Source organism: Eleutherodactylus coqui, chromosome 2 (genome assembly GCF_035609145.1).
Source record: "Eleutherodactylus coqui strain aEleCoq1 chromosome 2, aEleCoq1.hap1, whole genome shotgun sequence".
Classification (NCBI taxonomy): domain Eukaryota; kingdom Metazoa; phylum Chordata; class Amphibia; order Anura; family Eleutherodactylidae; genus Eleutherodactylus; species Eleutherodactylus coqui.
Window position 1 is genome coordinate 8,045,243 of NC_089838.1, and position 27,176 is coordinate 8,072,418.

A 27,176-nucleotide genomic window follows, 5' to 3' on the forward strand; every position below is an offset into this window, starting at 1 on the left:
CTTACAGATTTGTATGAATGAAGTATCTATATATATAAAGACAAAAGCCCTCACTGACTCACTGATTCACTGACTGACTGACTGACTCGCCACTAATTCTCCAACTTCCCGATGTCGTAGAAACATGAAATTTGGCACAAGCATAGATTATGTCCAAAATAGGAAAAGTTAATGGGTTCCAACTAGAGATGAGCGAACATGTCCGTTACGGACACATCCGCACCCGGACACCGGCTTTGCCGAACACTGCAGTGTTCGCGCGTAAAGGTCCGGGTGCCGCCGGGGGGCGGGGAGATGCGCGGCGGCGCGGGCGGCAGTAGCGGGGAACAGGGGGGAGCCCTCTCTCTCTCCCTCTCCCCCCCACTCCCCGCCGCACCCCCCCGCGCTGCCACGGCGGCCCCCGAATTTTTTCGCCCGAACACTGAAGTGTTCGCAAAGTTCAGTGTTCGGGCGAAAAAGGGGCGGGGCCGAACGTGTTCGCTCATCTCTAGTTCCAACTCGATTATTCAATTCTAAGTGCAAAAGAATTAGCGTCCAAATTTTACGTACGTAATCTAATTCTCTCACTTCCTGATGTCATTTTATATAAAGGAAACGTCGCATAATTACCTCCACGTGGTGTTTCCTGGGTAATGCAGAGAACTATGCAAAATGGTGAACATATGTTTTTCCTCGGTATCTCTAAAGTAACCACGACTTCATAAGATTTTCCGTGTGAACACCAGATACATACCAGTACTAAATTAACTCGGGCGAAGCCGGGTATATCAGCTAGTAAAGTATACAACAGCGTTTTGCATTCGAAATAACTTCATATTTAATGTGTTCCCCTTTAAGAAATTGCAAGCAGATGTCCCCATACTGCGGCTCTCAATAAAGCATGGCTGATCGTAGAGCCTGCAGATTGTGCTCTCTAAGATGTTGCTGTAAACCCTCGTCCTTCAGGGCCTCCCGCTCAGCCTGCTGATAGAATTGCTCCACTCGCTTGGAGACTCTTTGCTTGGACGCCTTCTGCAGTTGCTGCTGCCTTCTCCGCTCCTGGAGATCGGACTCATGCTGCCTTTCTCCTGTAATCATCTGATTGTGGACGATCTCCTGTAACCCAAATGATGCTGATGATACACATTCATATAATAGGGGCCTATTCGATAATCACTCAAAATATATCCCATCAGTTCTCTCTGCCATCTTTCAATAGGCATCAAGTAGTCTGTGGAAGAGTAGTCAGTGCAACTGAGGGGAAACTGAACTCACCTCCATATTTAAAAATGTAAATTTAAAGGGGTTGTCCTGCTGTAAATTATCCCTGGGATAGGCCATCAATAGTAGGTCAGTGGGGATCCGCCACTTGGGATCCCTGTTGATCAGTTTCACCGCGTTGGTGCGCTGATTCTGCAGGTAGCAGCCAGCTCTGTTTCCTCTGCAGTGGCCAGGCTTGGAATTTCAGGCAGTTCACTTCAATGAGAACTTTCATTATAATACCAAGTCTGGCCACTGCAGTGGGAACGGCACTGTTTGTTTCCTGTAGAAATCAGCTCAGTGTATGAGCGCATCGGCCCAGAGTACATCTGGTCGTCAGGGGTCCCTGCTGAGGCCTACTATTAATGACCTATCCTAAGAACAGACCATCAATAGTTTGCAACTGGACAACCTCTTTAATTTATCAGTTGGGCAACTGTCTAACGACGAATAGCCCCGCAGTCACAATATGTGGTCACCTTTTGCCTCTCTTCTTTCTCCTGCTCTTTATGGATTTTCTCTCGATCTAGATTCTCTCGCTGCTGCCGAAGGTCACCCCAGAATCGTACTTTCTGGTCCTCTTTCCTCCACTCCTTCCTCAAGTCTTCCTCTTTCTTATGGCTCCTATCTTCAGCTGCAGCTCTGCGGGATTCTGCTTGCTGAGCCTCCAGTCCCTCCAGATCTTGTCTCCTCTCCAACTCAAGCACGATTCTTTGCTGTGAACGCAGCCTGAAATAATAATGTGACCAATTATACGAGTTCTGGGGGGGGGGGGGGGGGGCAGTATTATAGTAGTTATATTCTTATACATAGGGGGCAGTATTATAGTAGTTATATTCTTGTACATAGGGGGCAGTATTATAGTAGTTATATTCTTGTACATAGGGGGCAGTATTATAGTAGTTATATTCTTGTACATAGGGGGCAGTATTATAGTAGTTATATTCTGGTACATAGGAGGCAGTATTATAGTAGTTATATTCTTGTACATAGGGGCAGTATTATAGTAGTTATATTCTTGTACATAGGGGCAGTATTAAAGTAGTTATATTCTTGTACATAGGGGGCAGTATTATAGTAGTTATATTCTTGTATATGGGGGGCAGTATTATAGTAGTTATATTCTTGTACATAGGGGACAGTATTATAGTAGTTATATTCTTGTACATAGGGGGCAGTATTATAGTAGTTATATTCTTGTACATAGGGGGCAGTATTATAGTAGTTATATTCTTGTACATAGGGGCAGTATTATAGTAGTTATATTCTTGTACATAGGGGGCAATATTATAGTAGTTATATTCTTGTACATAGGAGGCAGTATTATAGTTGTTATATTCTTGTACATAGGGGGCAGTATTATAGTAGTTATATTCTTATACATAGGGGGCAGTATTATAGTAGTTATATTCTTATACATAGGGGGCAGTATTATAGTAGTTATATTCTTGTACATAGGGGCAGTATTATAGTAGTTATATTCTTATACATAGGGGGCAGTATTATAGTAGTTATATTCTTGTACATAGGGGGCAGTATTATAGTAGTTATATTCTTGTACATAGGGGCAGTATTATAGTAGTTATATTCTTGTACATAGGGGGCAATATTATAGTAGTTATATTCTTGTACATAGGAGGCAGTATTATAGTTGTTATATTCTTGTACATAGGGGGCAGTATTATAGTAGTTATATTCTTGTACATAGGAGCAGTATTATAGTAGTTATATTCTTGTACATAGGGGGCAGTATTATACTAGTTATATTCTTGTACATAGGGGGCAGTATTATAGTAGTTATATTCTTGTACATAGGAGCAGTATTATAGTAGTTATATTCTTGTACATAGGGGCAGTATTATAGTAGTTATATTCTTGTACATAGGGGGCAGTATTATAGTAGTTATATTCTTGTACATAGGAGCAGTATTATACTAGTTATATTCTTGTACATAGGGGACAGTATTATAGTAGTTATATTCTTGTACATAGGGGGCAGTATTATAGTAGTTATATTCTTGTACATAGGAGCCAGTATTACAGTAGTTATATTCTTGTACATAGGGGACAGTATTATAGTAGTTATATTCTTGTACATAGGGGGCAGTATTATAGTAGTTATATTCTTGTACATAGGGGACTGTATTATAGTAGTTACGGTATATTCTGGTACAATGGGGGGCAGTATTATAATAGTAGAAAATTTGCACCAAATGAAGTCGTGTGGATTTATATGTGGAAAAATTCTGTGTACACATACCTTTGCAGAATTGGATAGTAGCCAATTACCCATCGCACCTACGATAGAATTTAAATAAAGGATGCGCTACCCTGGAACATCAAAGTTAGCGACATTGACCCCTCCTCTTTCTCAGAGCACCAGGAAAGTTTTAGTAAGTATTACTGTGTTTCCCCTGAAAATAAGACACTGTCTTATATTAATTTTTATTCTTACCCAGCTGCCGGCGTATGTGTCCCTTATGCTGCTGCAGTCCTCAGCGCTGACAGGATTCTCCTCTCCTGGTATCGAGGCTTTGAATACCCAGCCACCGGTAAGCACTGTGATTGGTTCATTGAGCGCTGGCTCTGACTGGCTGGTGCTCGATCCAATCACAGTGCTTACCGAAGGTGGGATATTCAAAGCCTAGTTACCAGGAGAAGAGAATCTTGTCAGCGCTGAGAACTGAAGCCTGCAGCAGCGTGGGGACCAGCACGAGTGATACAGACACCGGCACCTTGGTGTGTATAAGCAATAAGGTTAAAAAAGCAATAATCACCTAGCTGCTGACGTCTGTGTCCCTCGCGCTGGTCCCCACACTGTTTCAGGTCTCAGCGCTGACAAGATTCTCTTCTGGTAATGGGGCTTTGAATACCCCACCATCGGTAAGTGCTCTGATTGGATCAAGCACCAGCCAATCAGAGCCGGCGCTTCATGAACCAATCACAGCCATTTAGTGATGTAATTCACTGAATGGCAGTGAATGATCGAGCACCGGCTTTGATTGGCTGGCACTCGATCCATTCACAGCGCTCTCTTACCGGAGGTGGGGTATTCAAATGCTTGTCACCAGAAGAGAATCCTGTGAGTGCTGAGGACCGCACCCAGCCACAGCACCAGATACCAATGCGAGGGACACCGACGCCGTCGACTAGGTAAAAATTGCTTTTTTTTTTTAACCTTGTGTAGCTAGGGCTTATTTTTGGAAGATGGCTTATATTTCAAGCCCCCAAAGTAGGAGTAGGGCTTATTTTCAGGGGTGAAATAGTAGATGTATTTTTCCTACATTTTATCGTCTAAACTTGGGCATGTCTTAAAGTCAGGTGTGTCTTATAGTCCAAAAAATATGGTATATTCTTGTATATGATGACATTATTATAGCAGTTGTATAGTGAACTTAGGTTTCAGTTTCAAAGTCCAGAAAAATCGTAAAGTCCTTTCCATACAAGTGCCATACCGTCTGCTATCTTGAAGCATCAGTTCCTTTTGTTGCAGGTCCTGGATCTTCTCCTCCCTCTTCCTCTGTCTCTCCTCCATTCGCATCCTCTGCAGTTCTGCTGCTTCCTGTTTCCTTTCTTCTCTCAGCTCCTGATTCCTTTTGACTTTCGCTTCATAGTTCTGTTGAGATGAAAGCTACTCAGTGCTGAAACCGAAACGATTGCCTAGAACTCTAACATGAACCCCCCCCCCCCCCCCATTTCATTTTCCATGCAATTAACCACCCGCTAACTTTAAGCTCAGCCTTCTGATGCTATCTGCAACTCCCTTGTATTGAAGTACTGAGTTGCATTTTTTGAGATACAGAAATAGCAAGAAGGACCGTGTAGACACTAGTGATAGAGCAAAAAAAAACAAGCCTCTACAAGGAGTTGGCACCTTAATGCAAAACTTGGCATGCAGTTCCATCTCAGGCAGATCTGCAAATGATGTGAGTTGTGCTGATTGGATGAACGGTCTTGCCACCTGAGGCCCTAAAAGTGGTTCCCCCCCTTGGTCTATAAGAGGCTCTCGGAGGCTCCTTGCGTGTAGTGGGCTCTTCTTCCGCTTGTGTAGAGCTTGTTGACCACTAGACGCAGAGATTTCACCCCGTTACCAGAGTCTGAGAGGGGCGCATTATTGGGATGTTGTTTGCCCACAGAGATAGGTGGCACCATGGCTACAAGCCCTTGTATTCAGGAACTTGGCTGAAGGACAGTTGGTCTCATGGCGTCATTACCGTGTACTGCCTTTGATACTCGCCAACCATCACCTCTGTTTGCAGTTATGTCGTGAATGACTAAGCTCGAAGGCTGTGGAGCAGAACCTGGTTGTCTTCCGTGACAAATTCAGGTTCTGTTTGGAAGCCAGTGATGTGTATGTTCAAGCATGGAGGCCCCATGGTGAGAGCTTCATCCCTGCCTTTGCTATAGAGAGGCCAATGGCCCCTGCTGGTGTAATGTCTGGTGGGGCCATCACATATGACAGTCGGTCCTCCTAGTAGTGGTAGAAGGGACAATGACAGCTCAGCGATATGTTCAGGACATCCGGCAGCCACATGTGTTCCTCTCATGGCGGCTTCCAGCAGGATAATGCTCGGCCGCACACACAGGGGGGTCACAGGAGCCCCGACAACATTATCACACTTCCGTGGCTGCCCGGTCATCGGATTTACAATCACACATATAAAGTTTTGTTCAATTATGACAACTCTTTCTAGATGCTTGTTTTCTTTTTTGGCAATGAGTGTATTTAATCTTCAAGGGTTTGTCCATCTTTGTGACCATGTTTCATTGCATCTATAATAAAAGTATCTTTACAAATAGCCTTGATTAAAAATCTCCTTCCGTTTTGTGTCTGCAGTTCCTATGCAGACCTTTGTGTCGCTATAGTTACAGACTACAAACAAACCTTGTGTAGTCTGATCCTGCAGTAGATAATCAAGAAGTGGAAAATGGAGAGGGAGGCGTATAAATACAGTGTATGACTACGTATGATTTGTTTCTAGTGTGTAACCATGGAGACACGTAGATCTGCATAGGAGCTGTATACAGCAAACTCCAGCCGGTGACTGGTCATCACAGTCACATGACGGGCAATTTCTGGGGCATACATGTAATCATACACAATAGAATGCAAGAAGCGACTTAGACTCAGGACATCGGTGGAGAGGGAGCTGAAAAGAATGTGGCCCTGTATGGATATAAATTGAGGGTGTTGAAGGTGAACGCGGATGACGAACCGTTTTTGGCATCCCGTTGATGTCATCCTTCAGTGCATCCATCCCTTTAACTTACTAGTTTTAGAGGAGCAAAGCGCGATCGGCTTTCAAGAATCACAGACTCCATAGCCATGCGATCTTCTTTCATTGCCTTTTCAATGCACTGCAACGTTTCTTGAAGATGAGCCATGTTGCCAAGTCTTGAAGCTGAGGGTTTATATACTGAACCCACTGTACCACCTTATATGAGATAGAATGAGAAAAACTTTATATACTGGATAATAATTCATATTTTCGCTCTATTAGGATATTCTTAGTCCAGATGAGAGCTCCTCATTTAAGGTCTCCATGAATTAGCCCAGAGGACCCAAAAGTCCATGTATTAAAAGGGTTTTCCAATTGTAAACTATTGAGGGCCTATCCCTAGAAAAGCCCATCAATAGTAGATTGGCAGCGATCCACCATCCCGAACCCCTGACAATCAGCTGTTCACCAGATCGATACACTCATGTACTAAGCCGATTTCTGCAGGAAGCAGACAGCTCTGCTCCGACTGCAGTGGTCAGGCTTGGTAGTACAGCAAGTTCCCATTCACTTTCATTTGCGACTTGCCCTACAATACCAAACCAAGACACTGCAGTGGGAATGGATCTGTCTGCTTACTGCAGGAAATAGCTCAGTACACAAGCAAACCGACCGAGAGAACAGGTGACTGACAAGGGTCCTGGGCAGCAGACCCCTTCTGATTTACAATAGATGGCCTATGCTATGGATAAGGCCATCACTAGTTTACAAATGGAGAACCCCTCTAAACAGACAACCCATCGACTTGTATAGGCACCATCTAATGCTGCATTTCGTCTGTGGTGGCGCTACAGGAAAATTGAACACTTATTGCTAAGAGGCATCCGACAACAGCAGATCTTTATGGATCCCAGCAGCAGAGACCCTGTGATCAACGTATTTTCCAACAAAAAGCAGAGAACCTCTTTAACCACTTGAAGACAAAAAACAATCCCTTCATTAGAAGAAGTTGTGGGAGCCGAATGAAACTTCCTGTGTGTGATTGCATCATTTATTGTGGAAGACTGACTCCTTGTAGGGAGGCTCTAGTACCCTGTTGTACCGCCTCTAGCTTGGATACAAGATGTGATACGGGGGCATGGAGGCTCTAGTACCCTGTTGTACCGCCTCTAGCTTGGATACAAGATGTGATACGGGGGCATGGAGGCTCTAGTACCCTGTTGTACCGCCTCTAGCTTGGATACAAGATGAGATACGAGTGGCCATGGAGGCTTTAGTACCCTGTTGTACTGCCTCTAGCTTGGATATAGGATGTGATACAGGAAGGCATGGAGGCTCTAGTACCCTGTTGTACTGCCTCTAGCTTGGATACAAGATGTGATACAGGGGCATGGGGGCTCTAGTACCCTGTTGTACTGCCTCTAGCTTGGATATAGGATGTGATACAGGAAGGCATGGAGGCTCTAGTACCCTGTTGGACCTCCTATAGCTTGTATACAAGATGTGATATGGGTGGGTATGGAGGCTCTAGTACCCTGTTGTACCGCCTCTAGCTTGGATACAGGATGTGATACAGGAGGGCATGGAGGCTCTAGTACCCTGTTGTACCGCCTCTAGCTTGGATACAAGATGTGATATGGAGGCTCTAGTACCTTGTTGCACCACCTCTAGCTTGGATACAAGATGTGATACTGGTGGGCATGGAGGCTCTAGTAAACTGTTGTACCACCTCTAGCTTGGATACAAGATGTGATAGAGGAGGTCATGGAGGCTCTAGTACCTTGTTGCACCACCTCTAGCTTGGATACAAGATGTGATATGGGCGGACCTAGAGGCTCTAGTACCCTGCTGCACCGCCTCTAGCTTGGATACAAGATGTGATACTGGCGGACATAGTGGCATACAGGTGCTATATGATATCCTGCGGAATATTGGTTCACATTTGCTGTAACTGAGTCTCTAGATCGTGCAAACACAAAGGCTGATGAAGTTGGCGTTCCAAATGGTCTCATACATGTTCTACTGGCGATAGACTTTATGACTGGGCAGACAACAGAGGTGTGACAATGTTGTGGGGGCTCCTGTGACCCCCTTGTGTGTGCGGCCGAGCATTATCCTGCTGGAAGCCGCCATGAAAGCAACACATGTGGCTGTAGGATGTCCTAAACATATCGCTGAGCTGTCTATGTCGCTCGTACCACCACTAGGGGGGACCGACTGTTGTATATGATGGCCCCCCAGACTATCACACCAGCAGGGGGCAGTGTGCCGCTCTGTCGGTGCCCAAAGTAAACCTGGATTTATCACTTAAGACAACCCGGTTTCGCTCCATAGCAGTCCTGTTTTTTCGTTCACCAACACTGCAAACGGAGGCGGCCGTGGGTGGGTGGGTGTCAAAGGCACAAGACCAAATGTCCTTCAGCCAAGCTGCTAGAGATGGTTCTGATAGAAACAGATGGAGCTGCTCGTTATACGATCCTCTGTACTGGTGGTCTGCGGGGGTCCTGAGCCCGGTCGTTTTGTGTGCCCTCATGCACCCACTTGTCCCAACACCTCCTAACAGTCTGGTCAGAACAGCCCAAGTGGCAGGAAATTTTTCGATACGGCCATCTAGCCTTCTGCTTTCCAATAATGCGCCCCTCTCAGACTCTGGTAACGGGGTGATATCTCTTCTCTGCGTCGTAGAGGCGTCTACTAGTCAACAAGCTCTATGAAAGCGGAAGAAGAGGTCACTACACACAAGGAGCCTCCGAGAGCCTCTTCTAGGCTAATGCTGAAACCACTTTCAAGGGCCTCCGGTGGCAAGACCGTTCATCTAATTTCGCCACAACTTTGATCATTTCCACATCTGCATGAAATTTAACTGCATGTTGAGTTTTACAGCAAAATGACAACTCTTTCAAGGGGCGGTTTTGTTTTTTTTTACAAAGAGTGTAAATTCATATTTTGGCAAAAATGTAAAAAAATATTTTTTTAACACCATACATCGATCATCATAGATTATGCTATATATGTATCGTACAGGTGGTTACTGTCATGGCGATATCAAAGAAATCTATATTGTTTTGTGTCTCGGGTTTAATATGTAATACAGTTTATTTATAAAAATAGATGCTTTTGGTTTCCTTATTTAATCCCGTAGAGGATTTTTAATTGCACTTGCATATATCTGAATTCGGCTATTAGAGCAGGACATCAGCTACTGTCATCAGTCCTCAGCTCCTTGAGGTCTTGTTATAGGATACAATCAGCTGTTCTAGCTGTCTATCTCTGCAGCCCAGGCCTTAACGACTCTATCCCTATCTTCTTTCATACCTCCCTTTGCCTGGATGGGCTTTTCTTATGTCTAGATCCCATTTCTGTCAATGTGTCAAGTGGGCAGTCCCCACTAGTCACTCTTAGTGAGTGATGTCAGACTTGATTGAGGTTTGAAATTACCTATTCATACTCAGTGGTGGGGGACAAAAAAGAAGGGGGGGGGGGATAGAGTCAGCCATACTGCCAGCCCAACTGAATTTATGAATTTATCCAGTGACAGGTCTTCTTTAACCCTTTCCAATCCACTGTCTGACGTCTAAAGACATTCTGATTGAAGGCTGTACAGCTCCGGTGTCAGAAGACGTCCGGCAGGGTATTCTTACTGTAGATTACTGGCCGCTCTGTCGTTGGGGGCCTCTGCAGCATGTCCCACACTGCAGTACTGGCTCTAGCCAGCAGATGGCGCCATTGTATAATGGCAGAAAGAGAAAACCCCCTAGGAAACTCTGAATCCAAAATTGGATTGCAAAGGGTTAAAAGATGTCAGCTTTTTGTTCCAGTAGTGGCTTATGCTGACGGATCTAAACCAATATGAACTCTTGACACTTCTCAATGACTAAAGATAAGTAAAGGAGACATTTAGCATTACCTTCTCTTACTTTACTATGTGATGTGTCTGGAGGGCTGGTGAGATTTTCAGTCTGAGTATCTCTACTACAGACCAGAGGTTCCTTCTGAAACAAAGTCAAGGAGAGACCGTTCTTACAACCAAAGCAGAAGGCTGCACTGCCTTCCCTCTGTACCAAAGTCTGTAGACTGTTCTTGATTCCCAGACCCACCAATATGATAGGGTAACAATTCCCTGAGAACTGATCTGGGGGTACTTTGTATTAACCCTTTCCAATCCACTGTCTGACGTCTGAAGACATTATGATTTAAGGCTGTACAGCTCTGATGTTTGAAGACGTCCGTCTGGGTTCTCTTACTGTATATTGCCAGCCTCTCTGCTGTCGGAGACTATCCAATGTGTCACCTCATGCAGTACTGGCTTTAGCCAGCAGATAGCGCCATTGTATAATGGCAGAAAAAGAGTAAGCCCCTAGGAAAACCAGGATACAAATTGGATTGGAAAGAGTTAATTACAAGCAAGATTGTCCTGGGGGTTGCTTTAAAGTGCCAAATTACCCCTCTTCCTCGATAATATTTTCTACATTCACCACATCACACATTTTCTAAGTAGCACTGATACTCCTTTGTTTTGCTTCCAGCAATCATACATTGATGGCCTTTGCAATGGATTGGTCCTCAATTGCAAGCGCCCTTGAAGGGAACCTATCGGTGTGATACAACATGTAACAGTGTTACTAATGAGATTTCCTGATTGCTATTTGGTTTTCTAATACGTTACCCAGAACCTTTACAATCGGCTACTGAGGTTTTCCCACGCTGAACTGAAAAGAGTCAGATTTTGCAGAAAAGAGTGAGCTTTTTCTCTCAGCGCTGCGCCAAGCACGCCCATGTTCTTGATTGGCATGCATACTGGTTTCCCTTCTTGTAATCCCATGCAAACCCTGCCTGCACCCCTCAGTAGGCCGCTGAAGTCCCAGCAAGTAAGGGAAGGCTGAGGTGCAGGGAAAGGGTTACAGGGGAGAAAAGAATTCAGTATGCACGCCAATCAAGAACAGGGGCGGCCCGGCCCGGCGCGGCGCTGATTGAAAAATCTGGTTCTCTTCTACTTATTTTAATACAGCACAGGAAAACTGCCAAGGCAGATTGTAAAGGTACCGGGGCAGGGATTGCACAACTAATTAGCGATAAGGAAATCTCGTTAGCAGCTGTTAAAGGTTTATCGTAGATTGCATTGTAAAAACTTGACGACAAGTTCCCTTTAGATTTATTGTCCTTTTGATACCTGACCGCTCGTCCCGATGATGCTTGCTCATGTGCTGTTACGCAGCAGCGAGTATCATTGGCATCGATCAGAGCACTGCCAGAATGGAGACGGAGCGGGCCGAGGAGCGCTCTTCCGCCACCCGACTCGCAGTAAGCAGATAGTCATTAAAAAGTGAACGACTGCATGCATTTACACGGGACAATTATAGTTCAATCTGAACTACCGTATATTCCGGCGTATAAGGCGACCCCCCAACTATCACCTTATACGCCAGGAATACAGTGGAGCAAAAAAAAAAAAATCATTACTCACCTCCCCCGGCATTCTGCAGGCTGTCGCTCCCTCCTGGTCCCCGGTAGAGCATTGCTTTCTGAATGCGGGGCTTGAAATCCCCACCTCCAGAAAGCTAATACTGTGATTGGCTAACACACGCCGTCAGCCAATCACAGCCATTCAATGACACCACTGAATGGCTGTGATTGGCTGACGTCGTGTGTTAGCCAATCACAGTATTAGCTTTCTGGAGGTGGGGATTTCAAGCCTCGCATTCAGAAAGCAATGCTCTGCCGGGGACCAGGAGGGAGCGACAGCCTGCAGCAGCGCCGCAGAACGCCGGGGAAGGTGAGTAACGATTTTTTTTTTTGACACTTTCTTTTATTGTATTACCAGCGTATAAGACGACCCCCGACTTCAGAGCAGATTTTTGGGGGTTCAAAAGTCGTCTTATACGCCAGTATATACGGTATTCTGAACCATAATCGTCCCGTGTAAAAGGGTGATTAGTTTATTTACAGCCCCCTCTGTAGACAGACCGGACCCCTGGGCCCTATTCCAAACTGTGGTGTGATGCACCCTCCTCATCCCACCACTCCCTAGTTATAGACATTAATCTGATACATGATTGGATAAGAGCTAGACCTATAGTAATCACCTTGCATCGTTGACTACACCCTCCATAATTTTGAATATATTTCATTAACTGAGCCTAAACATACATGTCTACTTATCTGGCGGCCTCCCTGGTCTTGTATGCTCCTCTTCTGAGGTTTGGGTTTCTCCTTGGCAGGTTCTACATCTTTTCTTATGGCTTTGTCCACCTTTTTGGAAGATTTTTCTCTAGTTGATGTGATTCGACTAATGTGTTTCAGTGAATTCCTAAGGGCCACCCATAGCTCCTCGGGCACATGACATTTTTGGCAAACACCATTATTGGGTCCACAATACAGGCACATATGAGACTCCGGGCCACCAAGTTTCTCTTCCAACTGATGACTATCAATAGTACCCATAAAGGGGAAACTGGTGCAGGATTCTATCAGCTTCTTCCGGGTTTCGAAAGGAATATAGAGCTCCAAGGTGATGCGGTCGCTTAAGCTCTGAGGGATCCATATGGCTAGTCCGGGAGGAACTTGCTTAGTCTTACCATTCCATAAAGTCACCAGGACACCGGCGCTGTCAAAAGCTAAAATAGAAGAGCAATTAACCTTTTATATATCGATTGGTAAACCAGGAATATTTTTCCTTAATAGGCAACTAATGGCTAGTCTGATCAGATGCTACATTTATCAGACCACAGGATGTGTCCTACAAATCTCCAATGGGAATGAATGCCCCTTTTATGTACACAGCTCAAAAAATTAGGAGAACGCATAAATCAGTAGATCTCATTGATGAATAAATTAGTAGATCTCATTTATGAATAAATCAGTAGATCTCCTTGATGAATAAATCAGTAGATCTCATTGATGAATAAATTAGTAGATCTCCTTGATGAATAAATCAGTAGATCTCATTTATGAATAAGGGTGCATTCCCACAAACGTATATCGGCTCGGTTTTCACGCCGAGCCGATATACGTCCCCCTCGTGTGCAGAGGGGGGGAGGATGGAAGAGCCAGGAGCAGGAACTGAGCTCCTGCCCCCTCTCCGCCCCTCTGCACTATTTGCAATGAAAGGAGGCGGGATGGGGGTGGGGCTAAGTTCCGAGACTTAGCCCCGCCTCTCCCCATTGCAACTAGTGCAGAGGGGCGGAGAAGAGGCAGAGAGGGGACAGGAGCTCAGTTCCTGCTCCTGGCTCTTCCATTCTCCCCCCCCCCTGCACACGAGGACGACGTATATCGTCTCGGCGTGAAAACCGAGCCGATATACGTTCGTGGGAATGCACCCTCAATCAGTAGATCTCATTGATGAATAAATCAGTAGATCTCATTGATGAATAAATCAGTAGATCTCATTGATGAATAAATCAGTAGATCTCGTTGATGAATAAATCAGTAGATCTCGTTGATGAATAAATCAGTAGATCTCGTTGATGAATAAGTCAGTAGATCTCATTGATGAATAAATCAGTAGATCTCGTTGATGAATAAATCAGTAGATCTCGTTGATGAATAAATCAGTAGATCTCGTTGATGAATAAGTCAGTAGATCTCATTGATGAATAAATCAGTAGATCTCGTTGATGAATAAATCAGTAGATCTCGTTGATGAATAAATCAGTAGATCCCGTTGATGAATAAATCAGTAGATCCCGTTGATGAATAAATCAGTAGATCTCGTTGATAAATAAATCAGTAGATCTCGTTGATGTATAAATCAGTAGATCTCGTTGATGAATAAATCAGTAGATCCCGTTGATGAATAAATCAGTAGATCTCGTTGATGAATAAATCAGTAGATCTCATTGATGAATAAATCAGTAGATCTCGTTTATGAATAAATCAGTAGATCTCGTTGATGAATAAATCAGTAGATCTCATTGATGAATAAATCAGTAGATCTCGTTTATGAATAAATCAGTAGATCTCGTTGATGAATAAATCAGTAGATCTCATTGATGAATAAATCAGTAGATCTCGTTTATGAATAAGGGCTCCCACACACTTGCGATTGCGTTTTTTGTTAACGCGATTGTCAATGGGACTTTCTATTGTAAAAAACGCAATGCACGCAACTGCGATTTTGGTGCATTGTGTTGCGTTTTTAACATTGGAAAGTCCCATTGACAATCGCGTTAACAAAAAACGCAAACGCAAGTGTGTGGGAGCCCTAAGGGTGCATTCTCACGAACATATATCGGCTCGGTTTTCAGGCCGAGCCGATATATGTCCCCCTCGTGTGCAGGGGAAGGGGGAGGATGGAAGAGCCAGGAGCAGGAACTGAGCTCCCGCCCCCTCTCTGCCTCCTCTCCGCCCCTCTGCACTATTTGCAATGAAAGGAGGCGGGGTGAGGGTGGGGCTAAGTTCCGAGAATTAGCCCCGCCTCTCCCCATTACAAATAGTGCAGAGGGGCGGAGAAGAGGCAGAGAGGGGGTGGGAGCTCAGTTCCTGCTCCTGGCTCTTCCATCCTCCCCCCCCTGCACACGAGGACGACGTATATCGGCTCGTTGTGAAAACCGAGCCGATATACGTTCGTGGGAATGCAACCTCAATCAGTAGATCTCATTGATGAATAAACCAGTAGATCTTGATGAATAAATCAGTAGATCTTATTGCTCATTTGGTCGTGTAAATAGAATGCGTATTTACATGATCCAAAATGGAATTTGCCGGCCTATCTTGGCTGTTGCTGCAGGTTTTTGTGCATGTAAATACACTTCATATTTGCACATGCAAAAAGGTACGCAGAGAGGCCCATGTTGGTGTAAAAAGACCCAAACACTGGTGTATATTACATACACACAGACGTGTCTTTATATAATATGTGCGCACACAAGCATATATATATATATATATATATTAGTTCTCCAGCCACCAGCAGGCTATCTCTAGTACTGCATTGGAGCTGGTAACCCTTTAAATGCCACAGTCAAATTCTGACAGTGGCATTTAAATGCTTCAACCAATGTCCGGGGGTCCCGCACTGACCCCCGCGATGAGATCGTGGGTTGCCGTGCGGGTGTTATGGTGGCTGGGGGCCTTCTGAAAAGTCAAAGGGCTGTCATTGCAAATTGCCTATCAAGCCACTGCTACCCTTGCTCATATAACAGGTTTATGAGTCGACATCAGGCTGTCACGTGACCCACCGAACGGCGCATCTAGGGCACAGTAAGCTGATTAAACATTTCATGGAGGCATGCAGAGGGATAGATGGGCCAAATAAAAAAATACCCTTTTAGGCATTCTTGCAATTTTTTGAGCAGTGTATTCTAAAGACAATAGGTAATTATTAGATCCAAGATGATGATATTGTCCGATGAGATAATACCTGAGCCACGCGTTCGGGTTTCTGCTCCTTGCAGAACAGTACCAGGACCATAGTGCTCCATTTTTACATCTACTGGTGCGAGAACATGGTCTCCGGGAACGAGGGGTCTCCACCTCGCATCCTCATAGTGAATGATGTCACAAACGGGTGTTTCCTGCATACGGAACTGACTTCTGCCCTTCAGGGAGCGGCATTTCTCAAACTCCACAAGAAACCGGTCACTGGAGCCCTGATGTAATAATAAAGGAAGTCAGTCACCAGTTTAGCAGATTGTAAATTGTGCATCGTCTTGAAGATGCAAGGTATAGCAGAAAGACCTCTACATTACTGCTACTTACCTCCACCCCATGGGCAATGTGACCCATGTAGTAAAGTCCATCAGTGTCTCTGCGGGCAAGTACCCTGGCACCTCTCAACAGATTCAATGCCTCTGGTGCCAACTGCACTGAGCTTGCACTCAGTGGAGATTCTTTTGGATGAGCACCACAGTTGATTGTTTCCAACCTGGTAAGTAGAAGATCAAAGGGAAATCTGAAGGTGATCAAACTACACTTGGCCACACAGGGCATATCAGGCCCAAATCCAACATAGCTTCCATCATTTTATTGTATGGCATTACATGAATAGACATGGAGAACCATGGGAAATGACCGTATGATATAATCATTGGTGGGTTGGTTTGTTAGGCATCATCTTTAAAGGGCCACTTGGGCAAAAACACATTTTTCCCATTCCTGCCCCCCTCACCTGATTCCCTGCAAGACTCTGGAGGTCTCCTCTATGTATTTCAGACACTTCCATGCAGTGTAGCCCCTTGTCTGATGCTTATCAGGTACCACCTCGAGGCTAAGCTATTTTACTTTCAGTTTCACAACTAGCTAATGATGCATCAGAACATTTTTAGCTGAGACTATATCATTTCTGCCTGCAGGGGGGACAGTTTAATTATCAGCACCTTTTATTTTTACCTAAAAAAGCTACAGACCATATGTATACAGTCAGGAGGCGGAGCTGTGATTTCCTCTACTATAGCTGTGTGATAGGAGCTGTTTGATCATCATTAGTATCTGTGATAGTAGAGCCTGTTTCCTCCTCTAGGCAGTTGCTGTGGTAGATCCATGTAACAGCATCATACACACTGAGAAATTGGCTACAAAATGAATACATTACCCCAAACAGATCTGAGCTGGTCAGAATTTAGATCACATGACCATCTGAGGAAAAAGAGGCTGGAAGTTTCAGACAAAAATAAATATTTAACCAAGCTAACACCAGCTCACTCATACTGGGGAGGGGGTGGGATGAAGCTGCATAATGAATCATTTTTTAAATATCACCGGGGTGGCCCTTTAAATGTACCTTCAGATTGGAGCTTCCTCATCTTCCAGCAGCCTGTAAATGCCCTTTCTCTGCCTGCAGGCTCTCAGCCAATATTCACAAATATCCCAGTCTTCCCCATAAAATCCATTTAGACTAATACAATAAATAGTGAGGGAGGAGGGAAATGCAGCTGCAGGTTCTGTGACAGAATGCTGTGAGAGGGAAGAGGAAGCAGATGTGGAGAGACTTCTGATTGGCTCAGAATTATACACAGCACTAACAAAAGTATAAAAGTATGAAAAAATAAAAGGTCTAGAGAAGCCAAGCAAAGGCGTGGAAATGGCCAAGTAGACAATTTCAGGCATACTAGGCATAGCCGTTGGTAATCTGTGATCACTGCTGCTGCTACTTTAGATGGAAGCATGGTGATATGACATTTGGTACATATATATCGGGAACAATGCTTTTAGGGTATAAATGCCACAGGGAGTGAGACTTACTGAGGTTCAGAGGAGACAACCGTAGAGAAGGTGCAGCATGAGGATGAGGATGATGATGGACAGTAATGACTGGTATCTCGGTAATCATGAATTCTAGTCTAAAAAACAAACAATATATAGAATTCAATTTTGCAGATCACAGAGCAGCTGTCGGCTATCTTGTGTGGTGTAGTATATAGAGGAGCTGTCCTGTGCGGTGTAGTATATAGAGGAGCTGTCCTGTGCGGTGTAGTATATAGAGGAGCTTTCCTGTGTGGTGTAGTATATAGAGGAGCTGTCCTGTGTGGTGCAGTATATAGAGGAGCTGTCCTGTGTGGTGTAGTATATAGAGCAGCCGTTGGCTCTCCTGTGTGGTGTAGTATATAGAGGAGCTGTCCTGTGCGGTGTAGTATACAGAGCTGTCCTGTGCGGTGTAGTATATAGAGGAGCTTTCCTGTGTGGTGTAGTATATAGAGGAGCTGTCCTGTGTGGTGCAGTATATAAAGGAGCTGTCGGCTCTCCTGTGTGGTGTAGTATATAGAGGAGCTGTCCTGTGCGGTGTAGTATATAGAGGAGCTGTCCTGTGCGGTGTAGTATATAGAGGAGCTTTCCTGTGTGGTGTAGTATATAGAGGAGCTGTCCTGTGCGGTGTAGTATATAGAGGAGCTTTCCTGTGTGGTGCAGTATATAGAGGAGCTGTCGGCTCTCCTGTGTGGTGTAGTATATAGAGCAGCCGTTGGCTCTCCTGTGTGGTGTAGTATATAGAGGAGCTCTCCTGTGTGATGTAGTATATAGAGGAGCTGTGTGCTTTCCTGTGTGGTGTAGTATATAGAGGAGCTGTCCTGTGCGGTGTAGTATATAGAGGAGCTTTCCTGTGTGGTGCAGTATATAGAGGAGCTGTCGGCTCTCCTGTGTGGTGTAGTATATAGAGGAGCCGTTGGCTCTCCTGTGTGGTGTAGTATATAGAGGAGCTGTCGGCTCTCCTGGGTGGTGTAGTATATAGAGGAGCTGTCGGCTCTCCTGTCTGGTGTAGTATATAGAGCAGCTGTCGGCTCTCTTGTGTGGTGTAGTATATAGAGGAGCTGTCGGCTCTCCTGGGTGATTAGTATATAGAGGAGCTGTCGGCTCTCCTGTGTGGTGTAGTATATAGAGGAGCTGTCGGCTCTCCTGTGTGCTGGAGTATATAGAGGAGATGTCGGCTCTCCTGTGTGGTGTAGTATATAGAGGAGCTGTCGGCTCTCCCGTGTAGTGTAGTATATAGAGCAGCTGTCGGCTCTCCTCTGTGGTGTAGTATATAGAGGAGCTGTCGGCTCTCCCGTGTAGTGTAGTATATAGAGGAGCTGTCGGCTCTTCTGTGTGTTGTAGTATATAGAGGAGCTCTCCTGTGTGGTGTAGTATATAAAGGACCTGTTGGCTCTCCTGTGTGGTGTAGTATATAGAGGAGCTGTCGGCTCTCCTGTGTGGTGTAGTATATAGAGGAGTTGTTGGCTCTCCTGTGTGGTGTAGTATATAGAGAAGCTGTCGGCTCTCCCGTGTGGTGTAGTATATAGAGGAGCTGTCGGCTCTCCTGTGTGGTGTAGTATATAGAGGAGCTCTCCTGTGAAGTGTAGTATATAGAGGAGCTGTTGGCTCTCCTGTGTGGTGTAGTATATAGAGGAGCTGTCGGCTCTCCTGTGTGGTGTAGTATATAGAGGAGCTGTCGGCTCTCCTGTACGGTGTAGTATATAGAGGAGCTGTCGACTCTCCTGTGTGGTGTAGTATATAGAGGAGCTGTAGGCTCTCCTGTCTGGTGTAGTATATAGAGGAGCTGTCGGCTCTCTTGTACAGTGTAGTATATAGAGGAGCTGTCCTGTGTGGTGTATTATATAGAGAAGCTGTCCTGTGCGGTGTAGTATATAGAGGAGCTCTCCTGTGCGGTGTAGTATATAGAAGAGCTGTCAGCTCTGCTGTGAGGTGCAGTATATAGAGGAGCTGTCGGCTCTCCTGCGTGGTGTAGAATATGGAGGAGCTGTCCTGTGCGGTGTAGTATATAAAGGAGCTGTCAGCTCTCCTGTGTGGTGTAGTATATAGAGGAGCTGTCGGCTCTCCTGTGAGGTGTAGTACATAGAGGAGCTGTCGGCTCTCCTGCGTGGTGTAGAATATGGAGGAGCTGTCCTGTGCGGTGTAGTATATAGAGGAGCTGTCGGCTCTCCTGTCTGGTGTAGTATATAGAGAAGCTGTCCTGTGCGGTGTAGTATATAGAGGAGCTGTCGGCTCTCCTGTGTGGTGTAGTATATAGAGGAGCTGTCGGCTCTCCTGTGTGGTGTAGTATATAGAGGAGCTGTCGGCTCTCCTGTCTGATGTAGTATATAGAGAAGCTGTCCTGTGCGGTGTAGTATATAGAGGAGCTGTCGGCTCTCCTGTCTGGTGTAGTATATAGAGGAGCTGTCCTGTGTGGTGTAGTATATAGAAGAGTTGTTGGCTCTGCTGTGAGGTGTAGTATATAGAGGAGTTGTTGGCTCTGCTGTGAGGTGTAGTATATAGTGGAGTTGTCGGCTCTCCTGTGTGGTGTAGTATATAGAAGACCTGTCCTGTGTGGTGTAGTATATAGAGGAGCTGTCGACTCTCCTGTCTGGTGTAGTATATAGAAGAGCTGTCCTGTGTGGTGTAGTATATAGAGGAGCAGTCGGCTCTCCTGTGAGGTGTAGTATATAGTGGAGCTGTCGGCTCTCCTGTGTGGTGTAGTATATAGAGGAGCTGTTCTGTGTGGTGTAGTATATAGAGGAGATGTCGGCTCTCCTGTGTGGTGTAATATATAGAGATGTCGGCTCTCCTGCGTGGTGTAGTATATAGAGGAGCTGTCGGCTCTCCGGTGCGGTGTAGTATATAGAGGAGATGTCGGCTCTCCTGTGTGGTATAGTATATAGAGGAGATGTCGGCTCTCCTGCATGGTGTAGTATATAGAGGAGCTGTCGGCTCCTGTGTGGTGTAGTATATAGAGGAGATGTCGGCTCTCCTGTGTGGTGTAGTATATAGAGGAGATGTCGGCTCTCCTGTCTGGTGTAGTATATAGAAGAGCTGTCCTGTGTGGTGTAGTATATAGAGGAGCTGTCGGCTCTCCTGTGAGGTGTAGTATATAGAGGAGCTGTCGGCTCTCCTGTGTGGTGTAGTATATAGAGGAGCTGTCGGCTCTCCGGTGCGGTGTAGTATATAGAGGAGATGTCGGCTCTCCTGTGTGGTGTAGTATATAGAGGAGATGTCGGCTCTCCTGTGTGGTGTAGTATATAGAGGAGCTGTCGGCTCTCCTGTGTGGTGTAGTATATAGAGGAGCTGTAGGCTCTCCTGTCTGGTGTAGTATATAGAGGAGCTGTCGGCTCTCCTGTGTGGTGTAGTATATAGAAGAGCTGTCCTGTGTGGTGTAGTATATAGAGGAGCTGTCGGCTCTCCTGTGTGGTGTAGTATATAGAAGAGCTGTCCTGTGTGGTGTAGTATATAGAGGAGCTGTCGGCTCTCCTGTGTGGTGTAGTATATAGAGGAGTTGTTGGCTCCCCTGTGTGGTGTAGTATATAGAGAAGCTGTCGGCTCTCCTGTGTGATGTAGTATATAGAGGAGTTGTCGGCTCTCCTGTGTGGTGTAGTATATAGAGGAGCTGTCGGCTCTCCTGTGTGGTGTAGTATATAGAGGAGTTGTTGGCTCTCCTGTGTGGTGTAGTATATAAAGGAGCTGTCGGCTCTCCTGTGTGGTGTAGTATATAGAGGAGCTGTCGGCTCTCCTGTGTGGTGTAGTATATAGAGGAGCTGTCGGCTCTCCTGTGTGGTGTAGTATATAGAGGAGATGTCGGCTCTCCTGTGTGGTGTAGTATATAGAGGAGTTGTTGGCTCTCCTGTGTGGTGTAGTATATAAAGGAGCTGTCGGCTCTCCTGTGTGGTGTAGTATATAGAAGAGCTGTTCTGTGTGGTGTAGTATATAGAGGAGCTGTCGGCTCTCCTGTGTGGTGTAGTATATAGAGGAGCTGTCGGCTCTCCTGTGTGGTGTAGTATATAGAGGAGCTGTCGGCTCTCCTGTACGGTGTAGTATATAGAGGAGCTGTCGGCTCTCCTGTGTGGTGTAGTATATAGAGGAGTTGTTGGCTCTCCTGTGTGGTGTAGTATATAAAGGAGCTGTCGGCTCTCCTGTGTGGTGTAGTATATAGAGGAGCTGTCGGCTCTCCTGTGTGGTGTAGTATATAGAGGAGATGTCGGCTCTCCTGTGTGGTGTAGTATATAGAAGAGCTGTCCTGTGTGGTGTAGTATATAGAGGAGCTGTCGGCTCTCCTGTGTGGTGTGTAGTATATAGAAGAGCTGTCCTGTGTGGTGTAGTATATAGAAGAGCTGTCGGCTCTCCTGTGTGGTGTAGTATAAAGAGGAGTTGTTGGCTCTCCTGTGTGGTGTAGTATATAGAGAAGCTGTTGGCTCTCCTGTGTGGTGTAGTATATAGAGGAGCTGTCGGCTCTCCTGTGTGGTGTAGTATATAGAGGAGTTGTTGGCTATCCTGTGTGGTGTAGTATATAGAGGAGCTGTCGGCTCTCCTGTGTGGTGTAGTATACAGAGGAGTTGTTGGCTCTCCTGTGTGGTGTAGTATATAAAGGAGCTGTCGGCTCTCCTGTGTGGTGTAGTATATAGAGAAGCTGTCGGCTCTCCTGTGTGGTGTAGTATATAGAGGAGCTGTCGGCTCTCCTGTACGGTGTAGTATATAGAGGAGCTGTCGTCTCTCCTGTGCGGTGTAGTATATAGAGGAGCTGTCCTGTGCAGTGTAGTATATAGAGGAGCTGTCGGCTCTCCTGTGTGGTGTAGTATATAGAGGAGCTGTCGGCTCTCCTGTGTGGTGTAGTATATAGAGGAGCTGTCGGCTCTCCTGCATGGTGTAGTATATAGAGGAGCTGTCGGCTCTCCTGTGTGGTGTAGTATATAGAGGAGCTGTCCTGTGTGGTGTAGTATATAGAGGAGCTGTCGGCTCTCCTGTGTGGTGTATTATATAGAGGAGCTGTCCTGTGTGGTGTAGTATATAGCGGAGCTGTCGGCTCTCCTGTGTGGTGTAGTATATAGAGGAGCTGTCGGCTCTCCTGTGTGGTGTAGTATATAGAGAAGCTGTCGGCTCTCCTGTGTGGTGTATTATATAGAGGAGCTGTCCTGTGTGGTGTAGTATATAGAGGAGCTGTCGGCTCTCCTGTGTGGTGTAGTATATAGAGGAGCTGTCGGCTTCTTTTACTTACTTTATTTGAAGTTCCAAGGGGCTTTAGATTAATCATGCGGAAAGCACCTTCCCTCTTGCCATCACTCGGCTCTTCCAGTAGGTACACCACATTTACAGAGCAGGTATTCTCATCTCTGCCAAGAAAGCTGTAGATATTCTGTAGGATACGGGGTGGTAGGGCGTCCATCACCAAATACACCGTCCGACATGACGGGTCCTCCAATGCTGCGGCCAAGGCTTCAGTGGGGTCGGCACCAGAATCACAGCCAAGTGTCCGGATCCATAAAACGGCTTGATTGACGGTCTGCGGGGTCCATATCACCGCACGGTCACACCACTTTTTGATCTAACAGTAAATAGTTCAGGTAAGTTGAAGTACCTACCTGCACACAGTCGCACTGACATTGAGACTCGTGTACCAGGGCTCTGGATTCACCATGTCAGTGCTTGTGTCGGGCATTATGGCATATTCCTGATAACCGTTATTCTTCACTATTGCAATTATGTATTAGTTCTGATCAAAACCAATTGAGACGACACAAGACACTATATTTACCCGTCATGTCTGAAGCCACTTACCTCCTCCGAGAAGTAGATGACGTTGATCGACGACGCTCTCACGCTGTTGACCAGAGCTTCGGAAACATAATCCTTCAGGAGGTTTAACTTCAAGGGGTCTCCATCCAACGTACCCACCACAAACGTCACCGCGCCGGGACAGCGAGAGCAGAAGCAGCTTGGGTGGTGGTGAAGCCCGGACATGTTTCATACGTGACTCCTGAGCAGATCAGAGCGCGTCAAGTATCTGCCGGCACAGCCAAGAATACCACATCGTCCAAACTTGTTTCTAAGAGCATCAGGAAAACAGCAACGCAACAACAAGCCAAGGATCCACTTCTTTGGTAAATAGAGGTAAGCCTCACATGAGGCAATGCTACTTGTCAGTGCTGATACTTGGCGATGGTATCCTAGACACGTCACACGGGACCGGTGTGTTTGTACATTGGCCGCCTACTGGTGGAAGAGAGAATCATTGACTATCATGATGGTGGATCTTCTACCATCCTTCTAAATTATTTTTTAACCCCGGCCTATTTTGGCGTTGAGGACCAAACGATTTTTGGTATTTTTTAATCTCCATTTTTTAAAAGCCATAACTTTTTTATTTTTCTGTCGACGCGGCCGTATGAGGGCTTGTTTTTTGCGTGCCGAACTGTAGTTTTTATTGGTACCATTTTTGCGTACATTGACTACATTGTAAAACTTTTATTATTTTTTTTATGATCGCAGGAAGAGAAAACGCATCGATTCTGCCATAGATTTTTTTGTTTTTTTTTAGAGCATTAATTATGCAGCATAAATGACACACTACATTTTTTTCTGTGGGTCGGTACGGTTACAACGATACCAAAATTCTTATATATTTTTTTTTTAGTTTTTTCCCCTCTTCCACAATTAAAACCCTTTTTTTTGGCAATTATTATTTTTTTCTAAACTGCATTCAAAGTCCTATAACTTTTTTATTTTTGCACGGACGGAGCTCTATGAGGGCTTATTTTTTGCGAGACGAGCTGTAGTTTTTGTTGGTACCATTTTGGGGTACACACGTTTTTTTAAATCACTTTTATTACGTTTTTTGGGAGGCAAAATGATAAAAAAATTCGCATTTTGCCTCAGTTTTTTAGCGTTTTTTTTAACGCTTTTTGCTGTGCAGGATAAAAAGCGTGTTTAATTTATTGTATGCGTCGTTACAGACGCGTTGATACCAAATATGTGGGATTTTTAATTTTTTAAAAATTTTTTATGCTAATATGAGAAAAAGCATTTTTTTTACATTTTTATTTTTTGTACTTTATTTTTCTCTTTTTTTTTACACCACTTGTGTCCCTCTAAGGGACTTTCACAGCAGGACTGAAGATCGCTACGATAAGGCATGGCAGGACTTCTCTCCTGCCATGCCTTATCGCTTACTATAGCGATTACAGGCCATGGCAATACAGGAGGCCAGTATCTGGCGTCCTGTTGCCATAGCAACCAGTCAGGCTCTCGCGATGTTATCGCGAGAGCCGGCTGGAGTCACAGAGGGAGCGTGCTCCCTCTGTGAACCCTTTCCCTCCCGTGATCTACTTAGATCGCGGCAGAGAAGGGGTTAACAGTGGGGGGGGGGGGAAGGGGCGCATCTCCGATACACCCCCACCGTCGCAGCGGGACGCCGGCTACTAGTGACAGCTGGCTCCCACTGTGGGATAGCGCGAGATCTGCTATGATCTCGCACTATCCCCATGACGTAAGAGTACGTCATTTTGTGGGAAGTGCCCCGCTCCCATGACGTACGCTTACGTCATGGGGCGGGAAGGGGTTAAAGAGCACCCCTTTTATTTTCAGTTTTTCCTCTCCACTAAAGAAAAAAATAACACTTTTATTTACCCATGACGTAACTGTCTGAGGGCTTGCTTTTTTTCGGGACGAGTTGTATTTTTCAGTGATACTCTGTAATTTACCATGTATTCTACTGAAAAACTTTTTAAAAATTCAAAGTGCCGTGAAATGGAAAAAATCTAAACTCTGCCATCTTTGGGGGGGGGGGTCTTGTTTCTACAGCGGATGCACTGTGGCAAAAATGACATGATAGCGTTATGCTGTGGGTCGGTGCGATTACGACGATGCGACATTCATATCGCTTTTGTGCTGTAACCTTTAAAAACTAAAACATCAATCGAAAAAAAACGTAATTATTTCCTGCTGTCATTTTCTGGCAGCCATAACTTTTTTATTTTTCCGTTGACAGTTGTGTAAGGGCTTTTTTTTTTTTTCCAGACCTTTTGTAGTTCCTACTGGTACCAACAGTGGTTCGCTTTTCATTAAATTGTTTCTTGGAGACGGGTGACCAGATAAAGCGCAATTCTTGAGTTGTCCATTTTTTTCTCACCACGATCAGCATACGGGAAAAGTGATTTATTCTGAACTTATGATGGTTTGATCACTCCTGCAGTACAATGTAATACCGTGGTATTTCATTATACTGCTGTCTGACAGGCACCCCACAGCATGGCTTCATAGGCAAGCTGCAATGGCAGCCTGGGAGCCTCAGAAGGTGTCCGGATGCAATGGCCACCAATTGGCACCCTGCGGTCTCAGGTAGGCCGCTCGTGACCCCTGAACTCTGATCAGGGCATTTAAATGCCACTGTCAGAATTACAGCTAAGGCTGATCATGGTTTCTATAGTAAGGGCTTATTCACAGAAGCGTATATCGGCCACCGTTTTCACGGCCGGCCGATATACACTACCATCTGAGCTGTCTATCCTCTTCCCTCCCCCTCGCCGACTCTCTGCCTCTCTCCTCCCCTCCGGTTGTTTGCAATGGGAGGGGGGCGGGGAGGAGCTAAGCTCTGCCCCACCCCTCTCACTGCTGGCTGCGGACAAGGGGAGGGTACGGGAGCTTAGCTCCCCCCCCTGTCCTGCCCCCTCCCATTGCAAACAGCCAGAGGGGAAGAGAGAGTCAGAGAGCCGGCGAGGGGGAGGGAAGAGGATAGACAGCTCAGATGGTAGCGTATATATATGAAACGCTCCTGTGAATAAGCCCTAGGGCCGCAGTAACACGGGCGAGTGCGAGAAATACTCCGAGAAATTACCTCGCCCAGGAATCTGCGATTCCTCTGCGTTTATGATGCATCCTGCATGAAGAACGCCTCGCATCGCCGCAACTTGTGATTATCGTGAGCGGGAAAATCGCATGTTATAATAGTAAAAATAGAAAAATGGCATCACACGTCACATGACATATAAGTGCGACGCGAGGGCGGCCGCTGACATCCATCGACGCCTGCTGAACGCTAGGGAAGTCCAAGCAGTGGATGCAGCGCAGCGAGGCGGTGGGCGGCGCGGGTCAACGAGAGTCAGTTGATGCTAATTTTTCCATATGGAGGGATTCGCTCCCGCGCCGTCGCTTCAAGGTGATGCCTCACTCAGTGCCCTGCTGGCAGGCCGCATGCTACCAGGGTCTATGGTGATTGGGCCGCCCTGCAGCCTATCAGACGGGCGCTCTCGGCTCCCTTTACTGTCAGTTATGTGCAGGTTTAAAGCCCATTAGTGAGATTGGTACAAAAGTGTATTGGCCGTCACTAAAGGGTTAAAACCTATTGTAACCAACCAAACCAAGCTCAGTGACCCTCTGATGACACCCTGAACCCGGAGACCCTAGAAATAAAGGGCAGGTCCCACCTCTGTAGCCTCCACATAGTATAACACAATGCAGCCTTCACTCACCGCTTCAGGACTACAGCCCGTCGGGCGCTAGGACCCTGGATAACTGTGTACTAAGCTATGTTTACAGAGACACCATGGCAAC

General features: G+C 45.7%; 1 protein-coding gene across 6 annotated transcripts; it reads right to left on the reverse strand.

Annotated features, from left to right (window-relative positions):
* Positions 1-453: 453 nt before the first annotated feature.
* On the reverse strand, positions 454-27,135 carry LOC136611024 (uncharacterized). Of its 6 annotated transcripts, XM_066590266.1 has the most exons (13): positions 27,095-27,124; positions 23,750-23,837; positions 23,406-23,604; positions 22,846-23,172; positions 17,637-17,734; positions 16,155-16,320; positions 15,817-16,045; positions 12,606-13,072; positions 10,366-10,450; positions 6,511-6,674; positions 4,695-4,855; positions 1,719-1,968; positions 454-1,095 (listed from the first exon to the last, which is right to left on the reverse strand). In XM_066590266.1, the coding sequence occupies exons 3-13, from the start codon at positions 23,586-23,588 to the stop codon at positions 871-873; spliced, it is 2,355 nt and encodes a 784-aa protein (XP_066446363.1). In that variant the 5' UTR covers positions 23,589-23,604; positions 23,750-23,837; positions 27,095-27,124; the 3' UTR covers positions 454-870. The 6 variants fall into 6 exon arrangements, with proteins under 6 accessions (XP_066446363.1, XP_066446361.1, XP_066446365.1 ...); XM_066590264.1 differs by having other exon boundaries at positions 23,406-23,840; positions 27,095-27,135; XM_066590268.1 differs by having other exon boundaries at positions 10,366-10,447; positions 23,406-23,837.
* Between the last annotated feature and the right edge of the window lie 41 nt (positions 27,136-27,176).